General features: G+C 42.1%; 1 protein-coding gene across 1 annotated transcript in view; it reads right to left on the bottom strand.

The window, feature by feature from the left end:
* Positions 1-1,413: 1,413 nt before the first annotated feature.
* The window catches only part of EHHADH (enoyl-CoA hydratase and 3-hydroxyacyl CoA dehydrogenase), a 94,961-nt gene continuing 77,617 nt past the window's right edge, over positions 1,414-18,757 (bottom strand). Inside the window, exon 7 of the mRNA XM_073633436.1 lies at positions 1,414-2,961. Coding sequence (XP_073489537.1) covers positions 1,694-2,961 — 1,268 coding nt within the window. The 3' untranslated portion in view covers positions 1,414-1,693. The remainder of the gene's footprint in view (positions 2,962-18,757) is intronic.

Genomic DNA, 18,757 nt, shown 5'->3' on the forward strand with positions numbered 1-18,757 from the left:
GCCCTTTTCTTTATAATGTGAATGACGATGTTATGCCGCGTAAATAGATACCCAACATGTCACGCTTTAAAATTGCGCACACTTGTGGAATGGCGCCAAACTTTGGTACTTAAAAATCTCCATAGGTGATGCTTTAAATTTTTTTACAGGTTATCAGTGTGGTTTGAATGGCATTTACCTATGCAGGCGCGACTTACGTGTGCATTCGCCTCTGTGCGCGAGCACACAAGTACAGGGGGGCTTTAAATTTTTTTTATTTTTATTTTACTTTATATTTGTTTATTTTTACACTTTCTCTTTAAATTTTTTTGATCACTTTTATTCCAATTACAAGGAATGTAAACATCTATTGTGAATTATGCTGTTTACATCCGGTAACCTGGAACGGCTGTGCCCCACGACCAGCCCCAGCTCCTCACCAGCAGGCAGCAGACTATTTGCTGCATTTGTTTTTACATGCCACAGTCCTATACAGAACTGTGCAGGGATTGTTCATCTTAGTGCAATAAACTATTTTTCATCTATCTACCAGTTTAGATATACTTTATATGATTTATGACTTTACCCATGGAGCGCTGCTTTTTTGTTTTTTGTATAGAGCTGACTGGTGACCATTTGGTCACCGGAAATCTCTATGCTCTTCATCTGGCAGCGGCGGATTCTTTCTCCGGGGCCCCGATGGCACGGGCGAGCCTGGAGAAGCACTGGAGGGTGGTGGGAGGGGGGGTGTCCCCTCCCGCCACCTGTAAGAATGATCAAGCAGCTGAACTGCTACTATGATCATTCTTGCGGTGCACAGAAACGCCGGCTGAAAAAGAAAATGATATCTGAATGATGCCTGTAGCATACCCCTATGGTTGGTATCAATTGGAGAAATTGTGCCCCATCGATAGTGCTCCATAATTTGTCTTAGCAGGAGGAATAGTGCCCCATCGATGGTGTCAGTGGGAGGAATAGTGCCCCATTATTGGTATCAGTGGGAAGAATGGTGCCTCATCAATGGTGTCAGTTGGTGGAATAGTGCCCCAAGTGCCAGATAGAGTCAAGCAAAAGGCTGCATCTGGCAATCTTTGTGATTGAGAGCGTGAAGTTAACTTTTTTTGTTATAAAATCAGGACGCTCAATTTCTTTGAAAACATTTTTCGGCACACTGTGCTCAAAAGGTTGCCTACCCCTGTTGTAGAGCATTTTTACAACGTGACAGAGCACGTTTCATGATCACTTCTAATGTAGTAGCATCTTATTACTGAAATACAGTACATGTGACCTCTCCTCATTGTTTGTCCATTTTTATCTTTTATCAACTGCTGTTTTTAAATGTTGTATTTCAATGTTCAGGCTCATAAACTTTGAAATCTGCATTTAGACACCATACCATATACCATGCATTTAAATAACTACACAAAAATAGGATTGATTTCAAAATTTAATTTTACTATAAAAATAGATTGGCACTTTAAAGTTGTGTATTTTTTAGCATTTCAAATAAATTGTTTATATATGAACTTAATAAACAACTTAAGACATTCCAGTTACTTAGGCAGTCCTGTAATTAGCAAGTTAGCCAAGAATTGTATTTTCTAGTATATTGATCTTTAAAAGGAGAGTTACTATTAACAATCATTTCACTGCTATATCAGCATATCACTATGTAATTTGAAAATGTCAAAAGGTAAAATCTTTGCCCAGCCAATTAAAGCTTGTTAACAAGTTTTCCAACCTGTGATCTCCATTCTTTGATGGGCGGTCCACCTATAGCTGCCAACTTCTTCAGCAAGAAGGCAGGCTTCATACTTGGGACATCTGGGTTGGCCTTAGAATATTTTTCCAAAGTGTCAAACATTTTAGGTAAGCCAACAAAAGAAGCATAATACATGGGGCCTCCTCTGTACTTAGGCCAGCCATAGCCATTGTTGTAGATGACATCAATATCCTCTGGGCATGAAGCTATTCCATCTTCTAAGATGCGGAATCCTTCATTAGCAAGTGCATTTGCACATCTTTCCACAATCTGCTCTTGATTTGAAGGCTGTTGTTTTATCTGGTGAGTTTTTCTATATTTCTGCAGGAAATCCTTCACCCATGGGTCTGGTCTTGCAGTTCTACCCCCCACCTTTTCATACTGATACCAACCTTTACCAGTCTTTTGTCCAAACCTTCCTGATTCACACAGTATGTCAGCAAGGGGACTATACCGGTTTCCTAGCCGCTGTCTTGCAGGAGTACCTGGAGGAACTTTGGCCCCAGTTAGACCTTTTGCTGTTCTTGACCTCCAGCCAACATCCAAACCAGCCAGATCCATCATCCGAAAAGGACCCATGGCAAAACCAAACTCTTCCATGGCTCGGTCCACATCTTCTGGATAGCATCCTTCTTCCAATAGGTAACTTGCTTGTTCAAGGTATGGACCCAACATTCGATTACCAACAAACAAGGGGCAGTTACCAACCAGTACTGCTACTTTTCCCAGTACTTTCCCAAGGTTCATAGCTGTGGCGATGGTAGTGAGTGATGTTTGCTGACCTCTCACCACTTCTAAGAGTCTCATTATGTTGGCAGGGGAAAAGAAGTGAGTACCAATGACTTGGTTTGGTCGATTTGTGACAGATGCAATTTCATCAATATTAAGTCCAGATGTGTTAGTGCATAGGAAAGCGTCAGGCTTACAGATAGAAGACAGTTTACGGAATATCTCCTTTTTCAGCTCCATATTTTCAAAAACTGCTTCAATGACAAGATCAACATCTTGAAGTTCTCCAAAGTCAAGTGTGAAGTGAACAGAGCCTAATTTACTACCAGGAGCAAATCCTTGCTGTGTAAATTTTTCAGCTTCACGCTCTAGCAGACTATTCACTGCTTTCTTCCCCATGTCCAACTGATGTGTGTCTTGCTCAATGGCAATGACAGGGATATTTGCCTTTGATAGCGACGTGACTATTCCTCTTCCCATGGTTCCCAGTCCTAAAAAATAAATAAAATAAAAAGGTTAATGGTATGTCTATTGTAAGTATATAAAGTATTTTATTTGAATTTGCTTTCCAGCAATCTATTGTATGTATGTATGTATGTATGTAGCTGAACTCTAATGCCGCATACACGCGATCGGACTTTACGGCATACTTGGTCCGGCGTACTGGATTTCGCCGGACAATTTGATCGTGTGTGGGCTCCAGCGGACTTTGTTTTCTCAAAAGTTTGACGGACTTAGATTTGAAACATGTTTCAAATCTATCCGACGGACTCGAGTCTGGTCGAAAAGTCCGCTCATCTGTATGCTAGTCCGACGGACGAAAACCGACGCTAGAGCAGCTATTGGCTACTGGCTATGAACTTCCTTGTTTTAGTCCGGTCGTACATCATCACGTACGAATCCGTCGGACTTTGGTTGATCATGTGTAGGCAAGTCCGTTCATTTGGAAAGTCCGTCGTAAAGTCCGTCGAAAAGTCCGCCGGGCAAAGTATGCCTTAAAGTCCGGTGGTGTGTACGCAGCATAAGCTGTACCTATTTAGTATACGATTCCAAAATCAAGTTAGCGTGAACAGTATTAAAAGATATGGCAGTTGATTTACTAAAGGCAAACAAACTGTGCACTTTGCAATGATGCACCCATTTTCTCCAGAGCGTAGCGAATGTGGCAAAGCTCTCCTGCTTTCCATCATCCAATCATGTGCAAGAACTGCGAAGTGCACAGTCTATTTGCCTTTTGTATATTTGCCCCATTGTGTAAATATGTGCTTCCGTCATATACCACTTCTTCCCAGTCTGTATACAGATATCCCAACCTCTCTGAGCACAAACAAGGCGACACTTGCTTGTTGCTACCAAGAACTGACTTTATTCAGAACCAGAATACAGTCTTATATACACAGGAGAAGATTACTCTAACAATACAAACGTAACCTAATTAACATGAGCTAATTATCTAATCCTTTATACAGCCTAGGTGACTGAGACATGACCTTTCGCCCAGACTTGTGGTCACCGAGCTTCACACAGTTATATCAACACAATGGCAGTCGTCCCGTCTCCTACATTGTATAGAGGACAATGTCATTAGCTCATTCAATTAACATAAACACAGGTTGATGACACCAGCATCTCCTCACAGGATGTGTCCCAACAGAATGAATCCATTGAAAATCCAGGGCCCATAATCAAAAGGCAACAGGCTTGCATACAGTCCTCTCCAACAGCCTCTGTCCCGGCTAGGTCTGTGACAGAGCCTTTTACTGTAATTTAAGCAGGTCTCATATGAATTTTTCTAAAAAAGTTTTCATATTGCACAATTACAGATGGACCACTACTTCTGAAATCTTTCATGTCCACTTCATACATTTACTGTGTCTTATAAAAGGAGGAAATAAAATGCTTTCCTCAGTGTTAACTTATGGTTTGCAGAGCAAATTGAACATTACAATGGTTAATCAGTTGTTGGTGAAGAGTTGTTCTAGCAGCAATATGGCTATGTATTAAGTGCAAAAAACTGTACCATACAATTTGTAGCTGCTTGAATATCTTATGAGAATAACAAAATGAGAAATCCAGATTCATGATGGCAGAACTTGCACCAATATGCAGCCATTGTGCTACACTTCAGTTAAAGTGGATGTAAACCCTCACATATACCCTGTGAAGTGAACAGCCTCAGATGATACACAGAGATGAAACAAATCTTCCTACACACGTTTTACAAGTAGATCTGCTATCTTCGTCTTTATATATGGTTTAGAAAGTGAACGTCCCATTAGATTTTTCACTTCCTCATTCATCTGTAGGAGTGGATTATTGCTAGACACCAAAAACAGCTGATTAGAGGAAAGGCACACACCCCCTCTGCACACATGCAGAGGTTGCCTGTGAAAAGTTTTGCAGTCTGCTAATCTATAGCAACCTACCCCGACACATAGTTCAGGCTTCCGTTTTAGAGAGCTTGTCAAAAGTTATAATGTTGATAACAGAGGAATAGAGCAGGACAAAGCTACGGGACATGATGCTTTGAAGAGAGATACTAAAACCCTGTAGATAGATGTGCCCAGCTCAAGTTTCATGAATCGGGTTTACACCCACTTTAATCCAGAAACTATAAAATGAGATGAACTACTAGCTTATCGTCTAGGCCATATATATATTGTATATACAGTACTGTGCAAAAGGCTTAGACGGCCATGGAAAATGTTATTTAAAGCCATTTAAAAAAGAGCTGCGAGTATACATTTGCTCAGGAAAATACACTATAGAATCTTTACAAATATATAGTAAAACAATCAAAAGCAACACGAAAATGTTATAGGTTGTTGAAAGGTTAGAACACAGCTGTAAAATTAGATGTTTACACCAAAAATGCTAAGGTCAACAAGAGACACTCTATCATACATTTCCAAAATAGTATTAAGCTCTCATAGAAATTTTCTAAAAACTAGACAGTAAATCAACGCATGATCAAAAAATCTGTCCACATTTGGAAAAATTATTTAAATGTCACTTCTGTAAGGATCAGAAGGAAATTAATTTTGTGGAAAAACAAGCAGAATAAAATACAGGAATATGTGAAAAAGTTTATAAAACACAGGCTCCTGGAAAAGTGCGTGTTCAAGCTGAAGACTAAATCTATTAAATGTCCCTTATTTGTCTAATTGTATTACTTTTTCGATTGTTAGATTATAGGGGCAGGTCCTCTTGTTCTCCTGTATTATGTCTTTGTACTAATTTTATTGCATCATGTCTATGAACTTGATTGGACTAGAGTTTTTTTTTTTTTTTTTTACCCCACAGTGCTATGTAAAGCATATCTTTTAGATTGTAAGCTCCATGAGCAGGGCCCTCCGAAGTCTCCTGCTTTCAATGGTATTGTAACTGTTCTGTCTCCTTTTAATTTGTAAATCGTTGCTCAAATTGTTGGCACTATAAAAATCCAGTATAATAAAATAATAGTTTGCTGCTTTATAAATTTAACACCATGGGTTTCCTTCCTTCAAGCATACCCTTTCCTGGGACTACCTTCACTGCGTGTTGTCCAAATGGGGGTTTGGTCAAAACCTTTGTTCCTGGGTCTCAGAGTTGTATCTATCCTCCACTCCACTGTAACCCCATGCTAGCACATCACCAAAAGAATTCTTTTTTTTCTTCTTTTTTCTGTAGGAACTTAGCTTGCTTGATGTTGTGCGAGTGATTTCTTTTATGTGTTTTGTTGACATTTGTGTTAAAGAGCACTAATGAGGGTTATTTAAGGGATCAACTGCTGAATATTTTTTTGTAAAATGAACTGTAAGATATACACTTCTAAGATAAATTTGAATGATTGTGATAATATTATTAATATAAAAAACAAATCATAATATTAAAAAAAAAAAAAAAAAAAAAAACCCTCTACCACTGCACTAGACACTATGAAATAGTGATAACAATATTACATAAATGAGAGTGCACAATCCTGAGGTGTGTACAGAAAATATTGATCTTAATATTGTGGGGTGACTGTAGAGGTGGTAACCTCCACAAGTGTATGTCAAATACACCAGTAGTGATCCAAAAACATGTATAGGGAGATATTAACCTCCCCACCTAAACTCTCTCTTGAACAAATTCAACAGTGATGAGATTACTTGTGCAGTGATATAACCACATCCATATGCCAAGTAAATGAAAGGAATGGACTAATATTCAATATCTCAGCTTTGGATGAGATAACTCAGGTAAGTACTTGAAGGTTCAACTACAAGATATAAACATCAAAAGAAAAAAAAAAAAAGGTGTAAATTATTTGGAATAGCACAGTGATGTGTATTGAGTAACCTATAATCGTATGAATAAACCGAAATATAGGATCAAAAAGTCCATCAGGGTGGTAAATACACAGATATAAAAATATTTTAATATTTAAAGTCCACCATCTCAAGTTCTGGATTGCTTAATAACTGTATGGGTGCAGACAGTTCTTTTAAGTGTGGTAGAGAGAAGCTGTTGGACGTATCCCTGCACACAGGTAGGTTCTTTCCTTAAACTGGTGACATTGGCTCAAAGGAATAAATACACAGTGCCCTTACCAGATAAAGTGGACTCACAGGCCCTTGGCGGTGAGTCAAACGAGCTTGTACCGTCAAGCGGTGTAGGGCTATAAAGCCGTATGCTGGTCCTGGGAAGAGTTTCCACTGATGTCACCGAATGGCACGTCTCTGGCCCAATGAAGTTCGACAGGTGTCGTCTAATGGCGTGTCCTTGGTGGGACTCGGCTGGAATCCGGGGTCATCCTCAGTCATCAAAATGAAGAAAGAGTTTCCTCAGCGACCAATACCATATTGATAAGTAGAAAAAGAAAAAGCTTCCACATAGTGTAAATCTTTCTCAAACGTAGCGACGTTTATTAAAAATAAAGGTAATTTTGCAGTAAATACAAAAATTGGGCGGTAAAAACTTGGCTCAAAGCAATATAAAAGATGCCAGATTTTAAAAAATTTTGTGCAGTAGGTGATGGTAGGGGTAAAATACACAGAGATCCGACGCGTTTCGTCCTCAAAGACTTCTGCTGGGGTATGAATTTGCCCCCCATCCACTGCGCTTATATATGCTATAACAAACAATCAAAAACATCTAATTAGCGGTAATGCCAGACATGACTTCCGGGTGGGGCGGCGTCAACAATGACCAACGGGTCATGTGGTGTTAGTAAGACCAATCATATCTCATTTGGCTGGTCAAAGCCAAACCTCACTTCCATCCTCCAATCCGCGGTAGCGCGTCAACCCTTGTGTTACATTGATCATGCCGCCATCACGTGATCTATTCAATGAGGGATGACGTCAGACCGCTCGGGGTCTGCGTACCATAGGTAATAGGAAGCGAAGGCTTGCCAGACCGAGGCCTGGAGCGCAAACAACGTGGCGATCATGGATAGGGAGAGTGTTTAGAAACGAAATATGCCAAGTCAGATAACCCGGAAGCCATATCGCCGGATATTTACATGCCAATTGTAAACAATCCACCATTGTTATGCCGACAAAGAAGGATCTTCCTTTAGAACATTTACATGCCATATAATAAAATAATAATTTTATTATATTATTATTATTGTATTTTATTTATTATTATTTTATTATATGGCATGTAAATGTTCTAAAGAAAGATCCTTCTTTGTCTTTTGTATTTACTGCAAAATTACCTTTATTTTTAATAAACGTCGCTACGTTTGAGAAAGATTTACACTATGTGGAAGCTTTTTTCTTTTTCTACTTATCAATATGGTATTGGTCGCTGAGGAAACTCTTTCTTCATTTTGATGACTGAGGATGACCCCGGATTCCAGCCGAGTCCCACCAAGGACACGCCATTAGACGACACCTGTCGAACTTCATCGGGCCAGAGACGTGCCATTCGGTGACATCAGTGGAAACTCTTCCCAGGACCAGCATACGGCTTTAAAGCCCTACACCGCTTGACGGTACAAGCTCGTGTGACTCACCGCCAAGGGCCTGTGAGTCCACCTTATCTGGTAAGGGCACTGTGTATTTATTCCTTTGAGCCAATATCACCAGTTTAAGGAAAGAACCTACCTGTGTGCAGGGATACGTCCAACAGCTTCTGTCTACCACACTTAAAAGAACTGTCTGCACCCATACAGTTATTAAGCAATCCAGAACTTGAGATGGTGGACTTTAACCACTTCCCGCCCGCCCTATAGTGGATTGACGTCCAGGAAGTGGTTCTGTTATCCTGACTGGACGTCATATGACGTCCAGCAGGATAACATGCCGCAGCACGCCCCCGGGGGCGCGCATCGCGGCGATCGGTGGAGCGGTGTGTCAGCCTGACACACCGCTCCACCGATCTTGGTAAAGAGCCTCCGGCGGAGGCTCTTTACCACATGATCAGCCGTGTCCAATCACGGCTGATCACGCTGTCAATGGGAAGAGCCGTTGATCGGCTCTTCTTCACTCGCGTCTGACAGACGCGAGTAGAGGAAAGCCGATCGGTGGCTCTCCTGGCAGGGGGGGTCTGCGCTGATTGTTTATCAGCGCAGCCCCCCCTCAGATCACCACACGGGACCACCAGGGATCGCCACTAGGACCACCAGGGAAGGGGCAACATGGATGGCCAGGTATGTACCCCATGGCCATCCACATGTGCCCAATCTGTGCCAATCAGTGCCCACAAATGGGCACTGATTGGCACCATTATGTCACTGATCTGCCCAGCAATGCCCAGATCTGCCCAGCAATGTTTTATCAGTGACACCTGTCATTGCCCATCGGTGCCACCTTTCATTGCCCATTGGTGCCACCTGTCAGTGCCCATCTGTGCCCATCAGTGCCAACCTATCAGTGCCCATCAGTGCCACCCATAAGTACCCATCAGTGCCACCCATATGTACCAATCAATGCCACCTACAAGTGCCCATCAGTGCCGCCTATGAGTGCCCATCGGTGCCACCTATGAGTGCCCATCAGTGTCGCATACCAGTGCCACCTATCAGTGCCCATCAATGCCGCCTATCAGTGCCCATCATCAGTGCCACTTCTTCGGTGCCCATCAGTGCCGCCGTATCAGTGCCCATCATTGAAGGAGAAAACGTACTTATTTACAAAAAATTTTAACAGAAACAAAGAAAAACTTGTTTTTTTTCGAAATTTTCTGTCTTTTTTTATTTGTAGCGCAAAAAATAAAAACCACAGAGGTGATCAAATACCACCAAAAGAAAGCTCTATTTGTGGGAACAAAATGCTAAAAAATTTGTTTGGGTACAGTGTAGCATGACCGCGCAATTGTCATTCAAATTGCGACAGCACTGAAAGGTGAAAATTGGCCTGGGCGGGAAGGTGTCTAAGTGCCTGGTATTGAAGTGGTTAAATATTTAAATATTTTTATATCTGTGTATTTACCACCCTGATGGACTTTTTGATCCTATATTTCGGTTTATTCATAGGATTATAGGTTACTCAATACACATCACCGTGCTATTCCAAATAATTTACACCTTTTTTTTTTTTTCTTTTGATGTTTATATCTTGTAGTTGAACCTTCAAGTACTTACCTGAGTTATCTCATCCAAAGCTGAGATATTGAATATTAGTCCATTCCTTTCATTTACTTGGCATATGGATGTGGTTATATCACTGTACAAGTAATCTCATCCCTGTTGAATTTGTTCAAGAGAGAGTTTAAGTGGGGAGGTTAATATCTCCCTATACATGTTTTTGGATCACTACTGGTGTATTTGACATACACTTGTGGAGGTTACCACCTCTACAGTCACCCCACAATATTAAGATCAATATTTTCTGTGCACACCTCAGGATTGTGCACTCTCATTTATGTAATATTGTTATCACTATTTCTAAATGACATCACTCTTAGCGCCACACTTTATTTATTTCTTCACATACTTACACGGGTCAGGTTGTTGTGTTGGCTGCTCTACTTTGTAGGAGTTGGCGCATAATTTTTTTATGCACTAGACACTATACCTGGATCCGACCCGACCTTAAACCCCCAAACCTTAGAGCCATCTGCTCAAAAGCGTGCATAAGATGTAGGATGGAATCAAATACTTAAGCCCCTTATTCTCCAGCCCACTTATGCTTATTCTTGAAAACCCTATGTTTACATCAAAACCCCTTTGATGCTTAGATTGTTGGCATCTCACAACCTCATCACAGCCCATCATCTTCTTTACCTCCATAAATCTATTACCTCAGAAGCTATTGTGGGCTTGACACACCCCTCCCCTTCCAAAGAATCATTTTAAATAATTCAAATCCGTCACCGCCTCTATTACCTGCTGTCAGACAAAGACACCTCTACCCCCTTTATTGTATTTGAACATTTATGCCTTAATAATCTATGAACCTCAAGGTCCATAATCTCTTCTATGCTATCCTCCCTTTCAGTCCACTCCTACAAGCTTAAAATGGCGTAATGACCTTGGAAAATAGAAATCATTGCAAGATTCGACAACCATCAACATCAAAATGCTCCTCAAATATTACTTTGATAGAACTGGCATAAAAAGGTCATGACTGGATGGTACCTAATCCTCTCCATGATAGCACGCCAACACCAACTCATTAAAGAAATGCTTCAAAAACTGTGAATCACATGGCGATCTGAAGCACACCTGGTGGTCCTGCCCTGTTATCAGATTTTGGGCCAAGGTTTTTCACCTCCTTTACACTCCGTTCAAATGCACACATTATTCACAACATACAGTATAGGACAACTCATTCTCCTTCAGTGCTCTCTTTCATGTCCCCCTATTCAGGATCATTGTGTCCATTCTAATGCCGCGTACACACGAGCAGACTTTACGGCAGACTTTGCCCGGCGGACGGGATTTTGTCGGACAATTCGATCGTATGTGGGCTCCAGCGGACTTTGTTTTCTCAAAAGTTGGACGGATTTAGATTTGAAACATGTTTTAAATCAATCCGTCGAAATCAAGTCCGGTCGAAAAGTCCGCTCGTCTGTATGCTAGTTCGACGGACAAAAAGCCACGCTAGGGCAGCTATTGGCTACTGGCTATGAACTTCCTTGTTTTAGTCTGGTCGTACGTCATCACGTACGAATTCGACGGACTTTGGTGGATTGTGTGTAGGCAAGTCCGTTCATTCAGAAAGTCCGTTGAAAAGTCCGCCGGGCAAAGTCTGCCGTAAAGTCCGACCGTGTGTACGCGGCATAAGAGTGTTTAAAGCGGGGGTCCACCCACACCGCCAAAAAAAAAAAAAATATATTAAAAGCCAGCAGCTACAAATACTGCAGCTGCTGACTTTTAATACATGGCCACTTACCTGTCCCAGGGTCCAGCGATGTCGGCAGGCGACGCCGAGAACCCGCTCGGTTCTCGGCAGCTACCACCGCCATCCTAGGTGAGGGAATCAGGAAGTGTCGCGCTGCGCGTCCCAAGTGGTCCCCGCTCTCTCCTGGGAGCTGTGTGTTTCCCAGGAGACAGCGCGGTGGGGACGGGAAGAGGCATAGACTCCCATGGGTGCCAAATGTGACACCGGAGGGGGGGAGGGTTCCGAAAAGCGAAAGTTCAATTTTTGTGTGGAACTCTGCTTTAATTTTGATCATACTTGCCAGGACTCCAACGTTGCATATTCCATGCTATTCCTTGTTTGCATTTATACTTTTTTGAAATTCATGCAGTCTACTATTCCCTTCTTTTTACAATTTTTAAAATGTATTACTGTAATTTTCCTATTATCATATACACACGCACACACATTCATACAAAAGGATTTTTAATTCTGCCCTGCCAGTCCTGTGATTCAGACAACCCCTGCCAGGAGGAATTGGACACTGAATGAGCAGCAGCACATAAAAGGAGGCCAACCCTCTGCGCTCTCCTTACGTATGCAGGTTCACACTGTAATGCCCTGTACACACGGTCGGATTTTCCAACGGAAAAAGTGCGATCGGAGCATGTTGTCGGAAATTCCGACCGTGTGTGGGCTCCATCGGACATTTTCCATCGGATTTTCCGACACACAAAGTTTGAGACCAGGCTATAAAATTTTCCGACAACAATATCCGATGGCGTCAATTCCGACTATGTGTGGACAATTCCGACGCACAAAGTGCCACGCATGCTCAGAAGAAATTCCAAGACGGAACAGCTCGGTCTGGTAAAATTAGCGTTCGGAATGGATATAGCACTTTCGTCAGGCTGCAATGTTTAAAATTGTTTAATGCAGCGCACTCTGTTCTTCTTTATAATGCTAGAAGAATTAAGTAGTTTTGCTGCTGATATTCACACAGACTTCTCACAAACTTCTTTCTTTATTATTTATTGTGATTTCATCAATATATTTTGATTTGTCACATCTGACAAAAAAGATATGTTTTTTTTGTTTGGTTTGTATTGTTTTCAAGCCTGATCGTGTTTTTAATTTTTTTTATTGTTTGATTTTACATCCTAAATATTTTTGGGTGTGTTTTGTGTGTCAAGTTACCACAACACCATTATTATCTTGTATTATTTAAGGAGATTTCTTGGTGTTGGTGTCTCTTGTTAATTTCACATAGTATTTTTGAAATGTACCTGCCTCCTCACAAACAAACTGTCCTTTTTGAAGGAAAACACACATAGGCAATTATAATTGAAACACAAAATCCTTTATTAAGGGATCAGAACCAAACAAAGAGGGAGGCAACGCTGAAGAAACAGCAGAACTTGGCGAAGCCTTTGGCCCCCAGGGCACACATCAATTATTTTACTGCAAAATTGGTGGCCTGAGGAGTCCATATCTAAGGGAGTGCAATCTGGTCCAGAAGTCCAAGAGATCCTGAACAGCAGCAGATGACATGTATGTCCCCAGGCTGTGGTCATACAAGAGCCTACATCTTTTGTCAGACCAGACTGAACCCAGGTCATCACTCTCTGGTCTTCCATGCTTCCTTCCACGCTGTGGCTGTGGTGGTGGAGTTGTGGCAGGAGGAGGAGGATGGTCCAACTCGCACAGGTGGGTTTTGTGTGTGATTTCGCCCCTCACCCCCTTAGTGTTTTGTAAAGAAGGTCCTCACACAGGAGGCGTTGACCCTCCTGCATGCCCTGCAGTTTTGTGGCAGCCATGCAGGCAAAGGCCTCTTCAGGAGTGGGGGTGGATCTGAGGGATGCAGAACCTCCTGAATCAGCCTGAGTACTGAATTCTGCACGTTACTCCCCTTCCTGGGTCTTTTGGTTGGGAGGCGGGGGGAGGAACCTGCGATTCTGTCAGGCTCCTACTGGGCCTGGCCTTCTCCTGGCTGCCACTTAGCCCCTCCTCCTCCTGGCTGCCACTAACCCCCGCCTCCTCCTGGCTGCCTCATTCCACAGCCTCCTCCTGTGTGCCACATTCCACAGCCTCCTCGTCCTGGCTGAGGTCTTCCTGTGTATGAAAAAGGGAAATCATTTTTGTTTTTTATTCATCAATCACACACAATTTTCACCTCATGACTGTTGCAAATTGAATGTTAACAAATATAACAGATGATCATTCTTAGCCCAGCATTTTTCATTCTTGTCCCAATTATTTTTGCCCACTACTGTCTATTGATATGTAAAACACTTTATTAAATCAGCAATTAGTGATCAATAATAACATCTAGTAAACATCATTTATTTATTGACCAGAAATCTGTAGAAGAATGCTATACCTGGCTCCAGCTGGGCTCCTCCACTTCTTCCCGGCTGGAAGTCCCAGGTTGGACATCGGAAGCCTTAGCTGGGGTGGAAGATAGGGTGGAAGGAAGAGTGGAGAGGGATACATGGACTCCAGTCTGGTCTGACAGAAATCGCAGTCTCTCATAGTACCACAGCCTGGGGACATAAACGTCATCTGCTGCAGCTCCGCATCTCTGGGAATCCGTGACCTTCTTGCACTCCCTAAGATAAGTGCTCATAAGGCCACCAATTTTGGCTTTTAAATAGGGGATGGTTGCCGTGGGGACCACCGGCTTCACCAACTCCAGCAGTTTCTCCAGCGCTGCCTGCCTCTTTTGTTTATTATTGTATTGGGGGTGTTTGACCTGCCACAGACAGGGCAACTCCCTGTATTTGTCTATGAACAGGGGGAGGAAGTTGTGGTCATTGAAGCCATCCCATTTTATCTGCAAAACACAACACAAGACAAACTCTAATGTCAGGCGAAACTCTCCTAATCTTGTTACAATTTAGGCCTCAATCTAGAAGCAGTATAGGCCCAAGTTTAGATCTTACCTTCGTTATCACGATCGGCGCCTCCGATACTCCTTCCTCCGCTCACAGATCGTACGTACTACGCACGTGTGTTACGCTTTATAGACACTGCGCATGCGTGAAACTCCGCCCACCCCTGACGTTCTTTCTAGTCTATTCCCCACCCCTTCTCGTTCGGCGCAGTGGGGGAAGAGCACATGGCGGAGACACAGCAGGTGCATGCCAATTACAGCAACGAGGAGGAGGAGGAGGAAAGCCCGGAGCCAGAAATGTTCCGATCCCAGAAAAGACGATTTAAGGCCTCAAATATGTCCTTTGGGGAGATGTTGGAGATGGTCGACATCCTGAAGAGGGCCGACTATGACGGGAAGTATGGACCTTACCCCAATGTCAGAAAGGCCAAGATCATGGCAAAAGTAGTCAAAAGTCTGCAGAAGTATTTCGGGGTACGACGATCCAAGGATCAGCTCAGGAAGCGGTGGTCGGACCTCAAAATCAGGGAGCACGAGCAGTACAGAAGGATCAGGAGAGTGCTGCAAAAAAGTAAGTAGTTGTCCTGTGTTCCTATTCTTTATTTTTATTACGTTCGTGCTGCTCCATGTGCTTTTCTTTACTGTTGTACAGTTTAAAATGGCAACTTTCATGTTCATGGGCACATTGTTCGTTCGTATGAAACATTGTTCGTTCGTCATAGAAAACACAACACCATTGTTTTGGCCATATGCATTTGAATACATTTTTTCTAGCCTACTTCTCTTAAAATAATTTTGGAGTCTAGATGGGTTTGTAACTAGAATGTAATGCAAACTAGATTCTGTGTAAGGAGAGGACACTCAGCAGCTGTTTACACATGTGGACGCTGGAGCACTAGTGTGGGACACCAGAACACCTTTTATTAGGGGGCCCACACAGGTGCTCCAGTGTATACTATAGGGGTGTCTCCATCTGTGAAGCTAGTACAAAACAGGTAAGTATTCAAGCTTGACAAAGGAAAAAAAATATTTCTTCATCTTGGAACTCTGCCAAAATAGACAATTGTACCCCACTTCCAAGCAATGTTTCATATTCCTCTTTCTGTCATCAAATATCTGTGTGTTAAGTATACCTATTTTTTTTTACATAGGGGAGAAAAGACTCAGAGGACACCACTCAGCAGAAGAAACAGACCCCCCACTTCATGAAGAAGGTGAAATCCCCCAAAGCCAAGCAGAGGAGGAGGAGGAAGGAGACGTGGTGGAAATAGTCACTACAACAGGTGAGTCTGCGACCACAGGCTCAGGTAAGAGATGGATGCCGGCATATTTATAATATATGGTGTGTTTTTGTTTCTATATTTTTAGGTGATCGTGATGTTGTGGATCCAGGTCATTTCACAAGTGCACAGATCCTGATCGGGGAGATCATAGGGAATAATAGGGACTTGGAAAACATCCAGAAAAACATCAATGATGTTAAAAACAAAATGAAGAACATCATTGATGTTTTAGGGAGAGTTTAAAACACATCCAAATCCCTTACTTTTTTGTTGTATTTGTAAAGTAAAACATTTTTACAATTTTTTTGCCATTTTATAGAAAAGCCAAATTTTGAAGATGCACACAGTGTCAACATGTGCTATCTGCCATCACGGGAGATCAATGTAGGCGTTTTGGGGGTGAAACACCTTCCTCAATAATAAAGTAGCTGAGAGGAAGGGGTTGCACCCACAAAACATGACCCTTGATTCCCCGTGATGGCAGCTAGCACATGTTGACATTCAGCAATTTCTGTGCATCTTCAAAATTTGTCTTTTCCAGGGGTGACTTCACCCCATCTGAATGCAATATCAAACACAGTTTCTAAATACTCATGTCTGATATTGCCTTCAATTTCTACAAAAGTTGAACTTTGTAAGTTCCATATTTGTGTATTTGTTTGTTTGAAACATGCCTGTTTTACCGTAAATGGACATTTCAATATTTATTATTACCGAAAAAATTGTTATACAACAAACATGTTGGTTTGTTTTAAAAACCTTTTAGAAATGCACATGTGATTGTGCTGGTATTAAAAAGATTAATACTCAAGAATGTGTGGATTATTGTTTCAATGCTCCTAAAATTTTGTTAAGGTAAAATTGGTGTCTTCAGTGACAATGGGGGTTATTTCCTAAGGGCAAATCCACTTTGCACTACAAGTGCAGTTTCAGTGCAGGCTCAAGTGCACTTGTAGTGCAAAGTGTATTTTCCTTTAGTAAATAACATCCAACAGTGCTTTTTAAGGTTACACGATCAGAACATTTTCAGGACTCCCCACATTTCTGTCAGGGTCAGCTAAAAGAAACACAAGTAGTAAATGTCACCAAAGATTTTAGTAGTTAAAATGATTTTTTTATTTTAAAAATGTATCAGACATTGTCTGGCATATTGATGGCCCCCCTACCCGCAAAGTAATCAAGGTATCCAAGATGGACCTCGCGGGCACTCAGGGGGGGCAAGTCAGGACGGCCACTTTCAAGCGCCGTCAGGGTTGGTTCATTTACTTGAATTCCGGCCTCAGGCCCAACTGAGGCAGCATAGTTGGCAGAATTTCACCTTAAAAAGTTGTGGAGAACAAAGCACGCCAGGATGATATGATTCAGTTTATACTCCGCCATGTGTATGGGTGTAAGAAATAGGCGGAACCGGCTGGCCATGATTCCAAATGTGTTCTCCACCACTCTTCTGGCTCTGGCCAGCCGGTAATTAAAAACCCTCTGGTCCGGGGTGAAGGTCCTCATCGGGAATGGCCGCATAAGATGGTCCCCCAGCGCAAACGCTTCATCAGCAACGAAGACTAATGGGAGTCCTTCCACATTGTCTTCTGGAGGTGGCAAGTCCAAGCTGCCATTCTGGAGATGCCTGTAGAACTCCGTCTGGGCGATGACTCCACCATCGGACATCCAGCCATTCTTTCCCACGTCCACATACAGGAACTCATAAGTAGCCGACACCACTGCCAACATCACAATACTATTGAACCCCTTATAATTATAATAGTATGACCCCGAGTTGGGTGGTGGGACGATGTGGACATGTTTTCCATCAATTGCCCCTCCGCAGTTAGGAAAGTCCCACCACTGGGCAAAGTGGGAGGCCACAGTCTGCCATTTCTGTGGGTTGGAAGGAAACTGTGGAGTCAAACAAGAAAAATAATTTAATCATTTTGCACATAAACAGGGAAAGCAGATTAGACACAAACATTCTTGGCCAACATCAGTATAACATTTATTTTAGGGAGTATTTAAAGACAAAGGTCTAAGGTCCACCTATCAGATTCCTCCTCCCCCCTCTCATGGGCCATTTGTAAAATTTTATGGGGGGGGGATGTTTTGGACAGGTAACCATCTCCACTTCATTGACAGATGAATGCCTAAATAATGTGTATTACTTTGGCCAGCCCCTCCTTCCTTTACACTATTGGCAGCCCACTGGACAGGTAAGAAGTGTCAAAATACAAAGAGATAAATACACACTGTACACATTTTTACATTCTGCTATTACCTATCAAGATAATAATAGGATACAAAAACTTTAAACAGTACCATTTGAAAGTATTCAGGCAGGCCCTTGCACTACATGCTTTGGGGAATTCATCCATAAATCTGACCACTAAAGAGGTGGGTATAGTGTGTATGGGTGTGGCAAAGTCAGCAGATAAGAGGATTGTTATCAGCTGAGTTAGCAGTTGGGGGGAGGGAGGGTTCCAAATGATTTTGGGACACCAAAAAAAAGCCTCCATCACTCTGCCTGAATTTAAAGCACAAATCAAATTTTTACACATTTTAGGGGGCGTTTGGGGTAAAGCACTACTATGGAGCTGACAAAATACATTGTTAAGTGACTACACGATTTGAATATAGGGCCAGGAGAGCATGCTGGGGAGGTAAGTGAAGGCAAATATGTATAAAGAACAAAAAATGTTTTTTAAAAAAAACAGCATGCATGAGGACAAAGGGGACATTCACAGCATATTACAATCATGGTAATTAGGGAATGAGGAAAGAAATACAATATATTATCAAACATTACATACAATAAAATGTGATGTTAAAGGATAAATCTTACCTTAAT

The sequence above is a fragment of the Aquarana catesbeiana genome, linkage group LG06 (assembly GCF_042186555.1).
Source record: "Aquarana catesbeiana isolate 2022-GZ linkage group LG06, ASM4218655v1, whole genome shotgun sequence".
In the NCBI taxonomy this organism is placed as follows: domain Eukaryota; kingdom Metazoa; phylum Chordata; class Amphibia; order Anura; family Ranidae; genus Aquarana; species Aquarana catesbeiana.